We start from the raw sequence: 12,137 nt of genomic DNA on the forward strand, positions 1-12,137 counted from the left end.
CCAGGATTGAGATCAGGGCTTTGTGATGGCCACTCCAGAACACTGACTTTGTTGTCCTGAAGCCTCTTTGTAGCTAATCTGGTGGTATGCTTAGGGTCATTGTCCATTTGAAGACCCATTTGCGCCCAAGCTCTACCTTCCTGGCTGATGTCTTGGGATGTTGCTTCAATATTTCCACATAATGTTCTTTCCTCATGATGCCATCTATTTTGTGAAGTGCACCAGTCCCTCCTGCAGCAACACACCCCCACAACATGATGCTGCCACCCCCGTACTTCACAGTTGGGATGGTGTTCTCAGGCTTGCAAGCTTCCCCCTTTTTCCTCCAAATGTAACAATGGTCATTACGGTCAAACAGTTGAATTTCAGTTTCATGAGACCACAGGACATGTCTCCAGAAATGAAGGTCTTTGTCCCTGTGTGCATTTGCAAACTGTAATGATAATAAACTTTTGGAGTAATGTCTTCTTCCTCTCTGAGTAGCCTTTCAGCCCATGTTGGTACAGGACTGGTTTCACTGTGGATAATGCGACTGTCTTTCCAGCTTCAGCAGTATCTTCACAAGGTCTTTTGTTTTTGTTCTGGGGTTGATACACACATTTCTCACCACAACACTTCATCTCTGGGACACAGAACCTGTCTCCTTCCTGAGCACTGTGATGGCTGGACATTCCCATGGTTTTTATACTTGCGTATTTCTTTGAACAGATGAACATGGAACCTTCAGGCATCTGGAAGTTGTACCCAAGGATGAACCAGACTTGGGGAGGTCTACAATTCTCATTCTGACATCTTGGCTAATTTCTTTAGATTTTCCATGTTGTCACAAAAGGAAGCAGTGTGTTTGAGGTGTGCCTTAAAATACATCCACAGGTGTGTCTCGAGGTCCTGTACAGACATGGGGCAACCCTGGCAGAGGAGGAGGTGAAGCTGAACACCACCGTCAAGGATAGTGGTGATAGCATTATGCTCTGGGTCTGTTCTGCTGCCAGTGGAAATGATGCTTTACACAAAGTAACAAATAAGAAGGACTACCTCCACATTCTTCATAAAACTTAAAAACACCGGTTAGAGGGTTGGGTCTTGGATATTCCAACAGGACGGTCACCTGAAGCACACATCAAAAATGGAAAAAGAAATGTTAGAGGCTAAATCAGGCTAGAATTAAGGTTTTAGACAGGCCTCCGAAAAGTTTTGACTTAAACCCTGTCAAGAGTCTGTGGACTGTGCTGAAGAAACAAGACTGTGTCAGAAACACAACTAATTTAGTTGAACTGCATCCATTCTGTTTAAAAGAGCAGTCTGGATATAACCAGAAGCTTATGGATAGCTACCAAAAGTTTACTCCATCTCATATTTGTCAGATTTTTTTTTCTGTGCATAAATATGCTATTGAATAAAATCCGTTAAATCTGGGGTCATAGGTAACATCCATTTTTCAGTTAAAAATTCTTCAAGAGGGGTCGGGTCATATCAGTTTTTGAGCCGTTTTCTTTCTGTCAGTCTGTGGAGCAATGTTTGTAGTGCCATAACTTGAAACATAATGTAGCTAGAGTCTGCAGAATTTGCAGGCTCACTGATATATCAACAATTTCCCTGAGGTTTCCACCAAAGGGATCAATAAAGTATTCTATGGGCATCTGGTCTTCAATGGTGCAACCCTGCTTTGATAGAACAGTACAAACCAGTTCTTCTCCCCCCTTTCCTGTCTATCTCTACTGCTCTAAATAAAGGCAAAGGCCCAAAATATATGTAAAGTTAGCATTTTCGGCTGAAAAATAAAGGTTCTGTGATTGGTAAAATATCGAAATAGAAACATGGGCAACTTTTGGCCACATTTACACCATCACGTAGCTGGTTAGCAATGTTGCAAAGCAGGATTGTACCAGTAAAGTCTACATGTACATATTATTGAGCCTACAATATCCTGCTACATTATTCTCAAGTTATGGCAGTTCAAACCTTGTGCCACAGATTGGTATGAAGAAAATGGTGCAAAAATCGACTTGACCCCACCCCTCTTTAAGAATCTTTAATCAAAGCCAATGTTACCTATAACCCACATTTTACACATGGTCAGCTCAATCAACATTCACCACTTTGAAAAAAAACCTGTCAAATTGAACAAATTGAAGATGATCAAGCGTGGGACATTTGGTGAATTAAGGCAGAATGACCCATGACTGTTTTTTGGGGGGGGGGGGTTGTTTGTTTTTTGTGATAAAGGCGTGTGTCTATCAAAGATTCTTCCATAGAAAAGAGTTACAGGAGTCATTCAAAACTCAAGACTGCCATGATATGCATGATCTTTAACTTTTGTTCACCACTGTACATATAGATGCAGACCGCAATGATAACTGTGAAATCAAGTGATACCAGCCTCTCATAAATGTCATATATGATTAATTTAACATTTAGGGCAACATATCTGTCTTCTTGAAACTGCATATACAACAAATTTGCACCAACAAATGTATTTTAAGGAATGGTGACCAGATTGTGTTTCCTTTCATCACCATGAGGACATTTTCTTAATGTATTTGGCAAATTACAAAAATGTTGATATTGAATGTATAAGTGAAAATCTATAGTGACGACATATTCAATTTGTTTAAAACCAAAACATTCAAAGGCCTCATTTAACTTTTTATGGTCATGTTTGTATGTATTGCAATGGTAGCTCTTTTTTAGGGAAATATCCCACAATGCCGTTTCCTCCCGTGATTAAGAATTTTGTTCAGTAATAAACTGGAGTGCAACACATCATGTCTTCAGAGGGTGCTGGGATCAGGTAATGGAACCTACTGAGAATGCAAGGCATTTTAGCAGCCACCAGTGGAAATATTTCACTAAGTATTGCTAAATTGGTGCCTCTGGCAGGTGAAGAGGAATTACCAAAGCAGTCTTCCATATGTTTGGTACATTTGTACAAGTGTAAAAGTGAAATTGTAAGGGGTGGGGCCTGTTACTGCTCTGGGTGGAGTTTAAACCAATGTTGTGATGGGTTCAAATTGCCACAGGATGGAGACAAATACTAGGGCAGGTAACAGGTTCTAACTCGGGATGTAGCTTATTGCCAATTTGCAGGGGCAAAGCACTAAAACCGGTGTGACTATGTTGGGTGTGACTGTGACTTACATATGAGCAAATACAAGATGCTGCAGGGTGTGGCCTGATGCTGCAACTGAGGGTGGTGCTCTGACTTGGACAGACGAAGTCAGGCCACACTCCCTTAGGCCAGAAAGTGTGGCCTGATGCTGCAACAGGGCTTTCTTGCAGCTTTACTGGAGCTAATGGAGCTGGAACCAGAGAGGTTGATGTCAAAGATGCAGGGCTCCAAGTCAGGTATTGTATTGATGAAATCCAATTCCATACAGTGTAATTAATACACATATTTAGATTTATATATGATTAAAAATAAAACACATTTACTACTTTAAGCATAAGACAGATAGAAAATATTTTTTAAATTTCTACTCTCAGCCTCCTTCTCAGGCCAATTCGAAGCGACCACAAGATCTGCTGTTTTGGAAATGCCAGCCATGACAGTTTGGTCCTTGTCAAGGTCACTCACACAGGGTTGAAACAAGTTTTTCAGTCTAAGGTAAGTCAGTGAATTGTCAGCAAATCAAAGACATCAAATTCTGTGGCTACTGATGTTGGAAGTACATTGATCTAAAAGAGAAGTGGCCCTAAGATGGAGCCCTGAAGAACTTCACATGTGATAGGGGGAGAAGTAAAAAATAAATAAATAAATAAAAAAAGTGCTTGCTCAGACAATAAGTTAAATTGGAATCAGAATCACTAAAAAGACAGCATGTCTGAAGGGACTTCAATTTGTGGCACCAAAGTTTAAGCAGAGTTTCTGATTGCATGTGGCAGCCTCAGCAACAGGGATTATTGTGCCTGTGGAGCTCATGCTGCATAAAGGGGCAAGAAATCAATACCTGTCTCCATTTGAAGTGAGGAGTTAAGCTTTTTTTTCCCAAAGCCCATAAGGACATTTGAGCCTGTGAAATGAAAAGGCTGGCTCCGTAATTGAGTTTGAAAAGATGCCACTACTAGTGTACTGTCAGCCATGTGAGGACTGGTGTTGCCTCTGAGTACAGCACATCAGTACTACTGTCATCACAAACTAATGCTGATGTTTTCCTGTCAGAAAGTGCAGTGAAGTTTGAATTGAAAAAAACATGAATATTAACACACACAAGAAAAACATTTGATAGAATTTTTTTTTACCGCTGCAGTTAGTTATGCCCTCTTGTTTACACTGTACAACTGACATTAGAGGAGATGTGAATGTGGTTGTTTTTTTTTCGTTACGTTTTCCATCATCTCCTCTGAATCAATATGCCTTGTGGAGATAGGTAAAACAGCAGACGTGTTCTTGTACTTTGCTCCAAAATAATATATCTCTATATATTTTTTTTTTTAAAAGAAAAGAAAATGCTGTGGATTGTTAACCTGGTAAGCAGCAGCTGAATAAATGTTTGTTGCATTAGTTATTGCATTTCATGCCAGTAATTTAGCCGCCTGCTCATTATTGGTCTACGTTAAAGGCAGAGCTGCAGCTCAGTGAGCGGATAGGCTGCTGTGTGCATTAAAATTTGATGTCGGTCAATTGACCAATGAGCACCGTTCAAAGCATATCAAATATTAATACTTTAATGCACCGCGTTCAGTAATTAAGTCCCAGTGGCTTTTAGAAGAAGAGGAAATCAATGAGCCACACGGTTTAATTTTTCATTTAATTGTTGTGGGGTTGCTATGATTGTGTCTCAGAACAGCAGAACACAGTAATAGGAAGGATGCTGTACAAAGTGCTGCTCGTTATTTATGATCTATGATTAAATAAAGTTACAGTCATTTGTTATGCTGCAATGTATGTCCCCCTAATTTATACCTGCTGCCGAACCATTGATCATTTCCAGATTCATTAATATTTTTAATGAGTGTATACTAATGCCAAATAATGACTTATCATTTGTTTTATTAAAAAATCACTTGAACTCCGAGGTTTGGGCAGTTTTTTCGCCTGAGATACGTCATGGAGCAGTGCAGCAACACATTGTGGAGCGTCTGCAGCTTTCTGTTCCCGCAGTAACAAATGAAGGCGCATCAGTGTTGCAGCGATGTCATCACTCTGAATATGAATTAATAATGGCGCCAGTTCTACAACAACAAATGAGCAGCGTATGTTCAACTTCAATAATTTTTTTCACGGATTCATAATGAATCACTTGAGCCCATTTGTCCAATTTATTATGGTTCAAAATTTCGGTAGCGTGGGTCAGAACAGACCAAGTTGTTATTGGATGAATATTTATTTGCTGTAGCTTTATTAATGGGAGGTTTCTTCCATTTTTGCTTGAGTCTATAGTGAGCTACACACATGGATGTATTGTCATAGTCCTGGGTCATTTGGCCTTTTTCTGTATTATTGTACAGTTTAGCCATAATTCTAAAGTTCTGCTGTTGTTTCGTTTTGTTTCTCTACTTTTTCCCGACCTCCCTGCCTCATCATCCACACTGACACTTCACAGATAGAAAACATTATTGTGAATCTATGAGTTGGAGCTCGTGGTCATTGTATTTTTTAGATTTTTATTTTTTCGCCCTATATAAATATTTTCCTCCAGCTTCACAGTGCAAACCTTAGTAACTCTGCTTTTGTTTGTGTACTGTGCAGCTGTGGGGGAAAGTAAAATAAACCTAGATCAGCTACTCATTAGGAAATTATTAGCAGTTTTAATAAACCGATCACGACTTCTCTGCTTGACTGAGTACAAGACGTCAGATCCAACCACGGCTCAGGCTATCAGGCCTGCCCGTCTAATGCTGTCTGACACCTCAGTTGTCTCATAGGATTAACTTGCAAAATTACTGAATTTTGTGGCAGTGGGCTTCAAACTGTAGTTACAGCCTTCTGCGATGGAACTGTGTGTACAGTCTGCTCATCTGGGATTTATGACCTGACCAGTTTCCGCGGTGGAAGAAAAAGTATAAAATACACTGTAGCAGATTTTGTTCTAAAAACGGACATCTTTAGTTTGACAACAAGCACTGAAAGCCTGAGAACTGATGAAACCGTTTGGTTTGGTGCGAACTTCTGTCCAGACAGAGACATTACAACGGTTCTGTTCAAAGTGCGAAAGTAAAGCTCCCTCTGTGTGTGTGTGTGTGTGTAGGTGTGTGTGTGTGTGTGTGCGTGCGTGCGTGCGCGTGTGCGTGTGTGTGTGTGTGGGCCGCAGAATGCAGCTCAGTATCTTGTGCAGCTGTTTTCTTAAGTGTTGTGTATCCGTGTAGCTCCACTCTGTGGCCCGTTCAGTCTGTAGGCCCAGATCCGAGTCTTCATCTCGCGCTGTCTGTTTGGCCTTTGATTGATGTCCTCGTGGAGTGGGGGGGAGGAGGGGGGAGGAGGGGGGAGTCCAGCCTCGCGCTCCTGCTCACAGATAGACGCACATTCGTGCACCCGCGCTCACTAGATAACGACCGAAGCGCGAGCAGAAAAAGCCCAGACGAAAGAGTCCCGGGAGCGGCGCGTGGAGCATCCTGTGTTCCTCGCGCGGGAGCGGGCCGCACCGAGGCCATGGATCACGGAGGGATGCTGGGCGCGCATCTGCAGCAGCACACGCACGTGGAGCCGATCAGCTTCGGCATCGATCAGATCCTCAGCACCGTGGAGCAGAGCTGCATGCTGGGCGCCAGGATGCACGAGCCGGACTACGGACACCCTGTTTACAACAGCGGCGCGAGCAGCGGCGTGAACGGCGGCTTCACGTGCGCGAACAGCGGATACAACGGAACTGGCAGCTCGTGCGGGATGACCCCGCTCGGCGGAGCTTATCACATGAACATGGGCGTGAACATGAACGGCACTAACGTGAATCCTGCCGGGGTCATCCGAGTCCCCGCTCACCGGCCTCTGAGCGGCGGGAACTCGTCTTTGCCGCCGGTGAGCGGGACCATCAGCAACCTAACCGCGCTCACGTTCCCCTGGATGGAGAGCAACCGGCGGTACACCAAAGACAGGTTCACAGGTACACGACACGCAAACCGATGGTAGTAACGACGCTGATAGACTGTGTCATTTATCTGGCTTAAGGTCAACACTAAATATGAACTTTGCAATTCATTTATTTACAATTTAACTCAAGAAAGCTGTCTTGTGAAGTAGCTGTGTGTGTCCTCATTGTCTGACCGTCTGCGGACTGCGTACACTTCACAGTGGTAAACGATTCACACGATATGACGATTATTATTATTATTATTGTTATTAGTATTATTGTTGTTATTATTATTATTAGTAGTAGTGGTATTGTTATGATTATTATGATTATTATGATTATTATTATTATTATTATTATTATTATTATTATTATTATTATTATTATTATTAGCATTATTATTATTATTATTATTATTATTATTATTATTCAGGAATATAGCCTCTACAAATATGCGTTGTAAATCTCTGAATCAAATGTCTGAAGTCAAGAGACAATAATTTTGTTAAGGAAAGGAGAAGAAGAAAGGAGAAGAAAGGAGAAAGGAGAAAGGCAAAATGAATTCCTAACACCATTTATGCTGTCTAATTGATAATAGTTTATAATAGGTTTCAAACTAGAATCCCTTTTACAATAAAACTGAACAGAATGCAGCCTCCCTGCTTCTAGCAATGATTCTGTGTGTAAGGCTTCACTATACCATGAGTTGTATAGAAATACATATAAACAAAAGTGAACTAAAATTTCATTGGCATAAATTAATGATAAATAAATGTATAAATACATGTGCACATGATAAACGAGCATCCCAATGGATATTTGTTTATTGCATATACAGTAACATATACAAAAAGAAATGCATACACACAAAGTAGCCATGCTGTATGAAAACGAGTAAATGAATCGGCTGCACAGAACTTGAACACAATGAACTGAGCTCTACGTGACCCTATGAGTGTCTGCATGTGCTGTATTTTACCATCATTACACACTAGTCGCATATTTTTTTTGTAAAGCTCAACACCCGACTGAATTCTGTGCGCTGATATGGGATCATTTAACGGTCCGAGCCCGCTGTCATGTCGCACATGGTGCTGCTTTTCTGTCTGCTCTCTCGCTTATTTTCTGTTTGTCCATCCTACTGTCCTGTCCTGTCTCGTCCTCCTGCCCTCCCGTCCTGTCCAGTGTCCATCTCACCCCTCACTGTGACACGTCGTGTAGGTCACCCCTACCAGAACCGGACGCCTCCTAAGAAGAAGAAGCCTCGGACGTCGTTCACCCGGCTCCAGATCTGTGAGCTGGAGAAGCGCTTCCATCGGCAGAAGTACCTGGCCTCAGCCGAGCGGGCCGCGCTGGCCAAAGCCCTGAAGATGACTGACGCTCAGGTCAAAACGTGGTTCCAAAACAGACGCACCAAATGGAGGTAAACTCACTCAAGTCACTATTTTATTTAATTAATTATTGTTACTGATTTGAAGACAAGCAGACAGATTCATATGTGAGATGATCAGAGTATTTCTAGAGACACCAAACGGCTCTGAACACACTGTAGGCCTGTTTGGTTCCTGCAGGCTGTCAGGGATCCTCTAATGGTTTTAAAGGTTTCTGTGGAAATAAATCGATCTGTGACAACATGTGGCACAACTGTTTTCTTCACAAGCCTCCCTCCTTCCTCTCTGGGTGTCTTCTTGTATGAGACACACAGTGTGAGCGTAACTTAGCTTCAGATAGCTTCCTGAAAGGTTTGTTTCTATTTTTCATTGGTCCATTTATTATAAAGATTTTTTTTTTCTGCAAAGAAAATATATGACATTTTACGTCACGTTCACATTTTCCTAAAAGTGAATTTAAACGATGGTGGGTTCATTATATTCCACAAATAAAATACGGAGTCTTAGTGTATCCCTTATGATGCAGATGAGGTTTCATATATAAAACCAAAAGTCACGTTGCGTTAATAAGACAGTAATGTATTTTAAATAAATCTTACAGAGCCATAAACAGACCAGGGCAGAATTCAATTAGTGGACACTAAGTTAGACTTGAAATGCGATATTTTAAATACTGTGCAATTTTTTTTCTTTTTAAAAGTTATTTTGTAGAATTAATTTCTGCTTTTTGCAGGACGAATGACTGTTTATGTGATACTGAACATAGAATTCGTTTTTCCACCTTATTCAATGAGCTGACAAACACACACAGTCTTTGTCTAAATGCTGATTTGCTACCACTGTGTTTTGTACTGTTGTTTTTCGTTGCCAATAATAAAGTTTTCGATTTATAGTCTGATCCCTATAATAAACTAATTATTTTTAAAGTTTGCAAAGTGAGTAAAGCTGCACAAAGACCCGTACAGAAACAAAAACACCACCTTTGTTTTTTGTTGTAATACAGTCGTGCTCGCTTTGTTTTCTGTGTTCCTGTTCACATTATTCCATCGCTGGTTCTTGTTCAGCCTGTGAGATGCTCTGTTTCCCTCCCTGTGCTTGGATGTGTGTCTCCGTGTCGCTGCTGCAGGCGGCAGACGGCGGAGGAGCGGGAGGCCGAGCGGCAGCAGGCCAACAGGATCCTCATGCAGCTGCAGCAGGAGGCCTTCCAGAAGACCATCAACCAGCCGGTGACCCCGGACCCGCTGTGCCTGCAGAACAGCTCTCTGTTCGCCCTGCAGAACCTGCAGCCCTGGACCGAAAACACCGCAAAGATCAGCAGCGTGTCAGCCTGCGAGTAGAGCAGACTCAGCTGACCGGTGCAGAGTGACTGCTGGGCGGCTCGGACACTGGCTGGAGCCCGCTGCGGAGCTTCGTGCAGAGCAGGCCGCGGGGCAGGACACTGTTTCATAGATGTCGGTTATCAGGTCATGTCCCTGTTCTTATTATCACCCACCTTCTGTCAGACAGACACTGGCGCTACTTAGCTAGGTCCCTCAGCATTACTCCATCTAATGAGGACCAGTCTGAGGTGGATCCTGCTGCGGTCCGAAGCGAATCCGCGCTTCAGCCTCCCGGACGACAGGCTGCTGGGCTGTTGGAAGGAACTTAGAAGGTATCACGATGAATAGCGTGTTTCTGAGAATCAGGACAGACACGCATCAGTGTGTTGTTGCATTATAATTTACCTATAAGGGACCTGATATTTCATAAACAGCATATTTTCATATTTGATGTCTGACAAAAAGAATATCTCTGCCATTAGTGTCTGTCGGTATTTATCTGCTATGTTTAATAGAGAGTTTCCCTAACTGTAAAATGACAGAGCACTTGTTTTTTTACACCTTTGTATGAAATCAAATATATAATCTGACAGAAGGAACAAAAGTCCTAGAGATGAAAAGGAGCAGCCCTGTCATACTTATGGTACACAGTAAACTGTCAAAAGCATCTGATTTAAAGAAGAAGAAGAAAAAAAGGCCAACATTACAGCTGACAATAACCATGCTTTGACCTCAGTTTACCACATGTTACATTTTCTTGGACTCTTACTTTTTTCTTATAAAGGTTTTACAGACTGTATTTTTTCTATTTCAGCTGAGATCAAACAAGCTGAAGAGGCTCAAACAAAGAGCTGTCATGGCATTTATTACCTTGTTGTCATTGTGTGTGTGTGTGTGTGTGTGTGTGTGTGTGTGTGTGTGTGTGTGTGTGTGTGTGTGTGTGTGTGTGTGTGTGTGTGTGTGTGAACATTTACATTCATTGTCTCTCTGCAGATTTAAAAATGGATGCAAAAAATCCAATTAAAGTCCTTCCTGAAGGATTACATTTTTACCTGAGGAACATTTTTATGCCACATATGTATTTTGTCATTTACAGAAAATATGAAAGATAAGTCCAGATGTTCTAGGTGCCACCATGTCTTAAGATAAGATAAAATAAACTTGATTTCTATCGATTCCTCACTGGTGAAACTTACAATGTCAATTAAATGTACATGTCATTAAAAAACGTATATCTAATTGTGGAAGCTGAGTTACAACACAAGGGCACCTCATGTGCAGAGCACCACAGAGCAAATATCAGTTGCAGGTGACAACAAATGACAACATGATAAACTGTCAGACAAAAGTTGCAGGAAACATGGAAATATGTTGCACGGTAAAGCCCAGGTGTAACTAACATGATGACCTTTTCTTCTTTTTTTTTGTTCCATTCACAGTGTAAACAGTTACAGCATATCGTTGCAGTTATTTACTTCTAAATCCAGCAGTTATAGAGCAACACAATTCTTCATTTAGAGTATTCATCAGTGTTTAGCTCACTTTTTGGTCTCTGCCAGCTCCTGAGATCAAAATCTGTCGATTTGATTAGATTGTCAATATAAACAAATGTGACTGAAGTGGGTTCTGCATTTTTTGTTTGATCTTTCATCTTGATTTATGGCCCCCTGTAAAAACAAATATCTTTATCACTTTAATTTCCTCAGCTGACATTGTGTTGTTGAACGCTTGGCACATATTCATAGATTACAAGATAATTAGCAAATAGCAAACCTGGAGATATTTCAGCATAAGATACAGGGCACAAAGCAAAAAGAAGTGGACTGATGAGATTTAAAGATGCACAGCACGCCTTTTTTTTTCTTCTCTGGAGCCTCTTTGCGGGCTCATCATGCCAAGGACAAAATCCCAAATATATCTAATAACACAGAAAGTAAATTGTGAGAGGGATTTCAAATCAAATCACAAACAGAGAATTTATTTGGAGAATGTGTTGGTATAGAGGCAAACGCCCTGACCTTATATCATCCTCCTTTGTCATGCTTAAAAGCTTGGATTCTCATCCTGTTTTTGCAAACTGTTTTCCAGAGTCGGCTCTCACTGTCGTCCAAAATATGAAGCAGGGGATTGATGCACAGGCACTGGAAGCTTGAAGAAAATGTGAATGTGAATTTACAAGATGCCTAACTTTTTTCTTTAAAAAAAAAAAAAAAAAAAGGAAAAAAAAAACTCATTTTTTTCTACTTCTTTTCTAAACAACAGGCTCTTGTGTTTTGCTTTTTGTCTGTTTACACAGACATAAACCTATGTATATATTTTTGATGCATATCCAAAAATCTTCCCTGTTGAAAAAAGTATAATTTTTTTGTCAAGGCTCTATTGGACTGCAATGCATGCTGAGCCAGCTCTTGGTAGCCTGT

The 12,137-nt window shown here is 41.2% G+C and overlaps 1 protein-coding gene across 1 annotated transcript; it reads left to right on the top strand.

Moving 5' to 3' along the window:
- The first annotated feature begins 6,589 nt into the window (after window positions 1-6,589).
- Window positions 6,590-9,735, top strand: tlx1 (T cell leukemia homeobox 1). The gene is made up of 3 exons (XM_008301566.1): window positions 6,590-7,040; window positions 8,193-8,430; window positions 9,525-9,735. Exons 1-3 carry the CDS (start codon window positions 6,590-6,592, stop codon window positions 9,733-9,735), a joined length of 900 nt encoding a protein of 299 aa, XP_008299788.1.
- The last annotated feature ends 2,402 nt before the right edge of the window (window positions 9,736-12,137 follow it).

The sequence above is a fragment of the Stegastes partitus genome, unplaced genomic scaffold, assembly GCF_000690725.1.
Source record: "Stegastes partitus isolate 25-593 unplaced genomic scaffold, Stegastes_partitus-1.0.2 Scaffold1686, whole genome shotgun sequence".
In the NCBI taxonomy this organism is placed as follows: Eukaryota; Metazoa; Chordata; class Actinopteri; family Pomacentridae; genus Stegastes; species Stegastes partitus.

What these genes read in the sequence shown, in the direction of transcription:
- tlx1 (XM_008301566.1), top strand. Translation starts at nt 6,590, where the DNA reads ATGGATCACGGAGGGATGCTGGGCGCGCATCTGCAGCAGCACACGCAC. An exon ending in CACCAAAGACAGGTTCACAG is followed by an intron (nt 7,041 to 8,192) that starts GTACACGACACG and finishes CGTCCTGTCCAG; the next exon opens with TGTCCATCTCACCCCTCACT. An exon ending in AACAGACGCACCAAATGGAG is followed by an intron (nt 8,431 to 9,524) that starts GTAAACTCACTC and finishes TCGCTGCTGCAG; the next exon opens with GCGGCAGACGGCGGAGGAGC.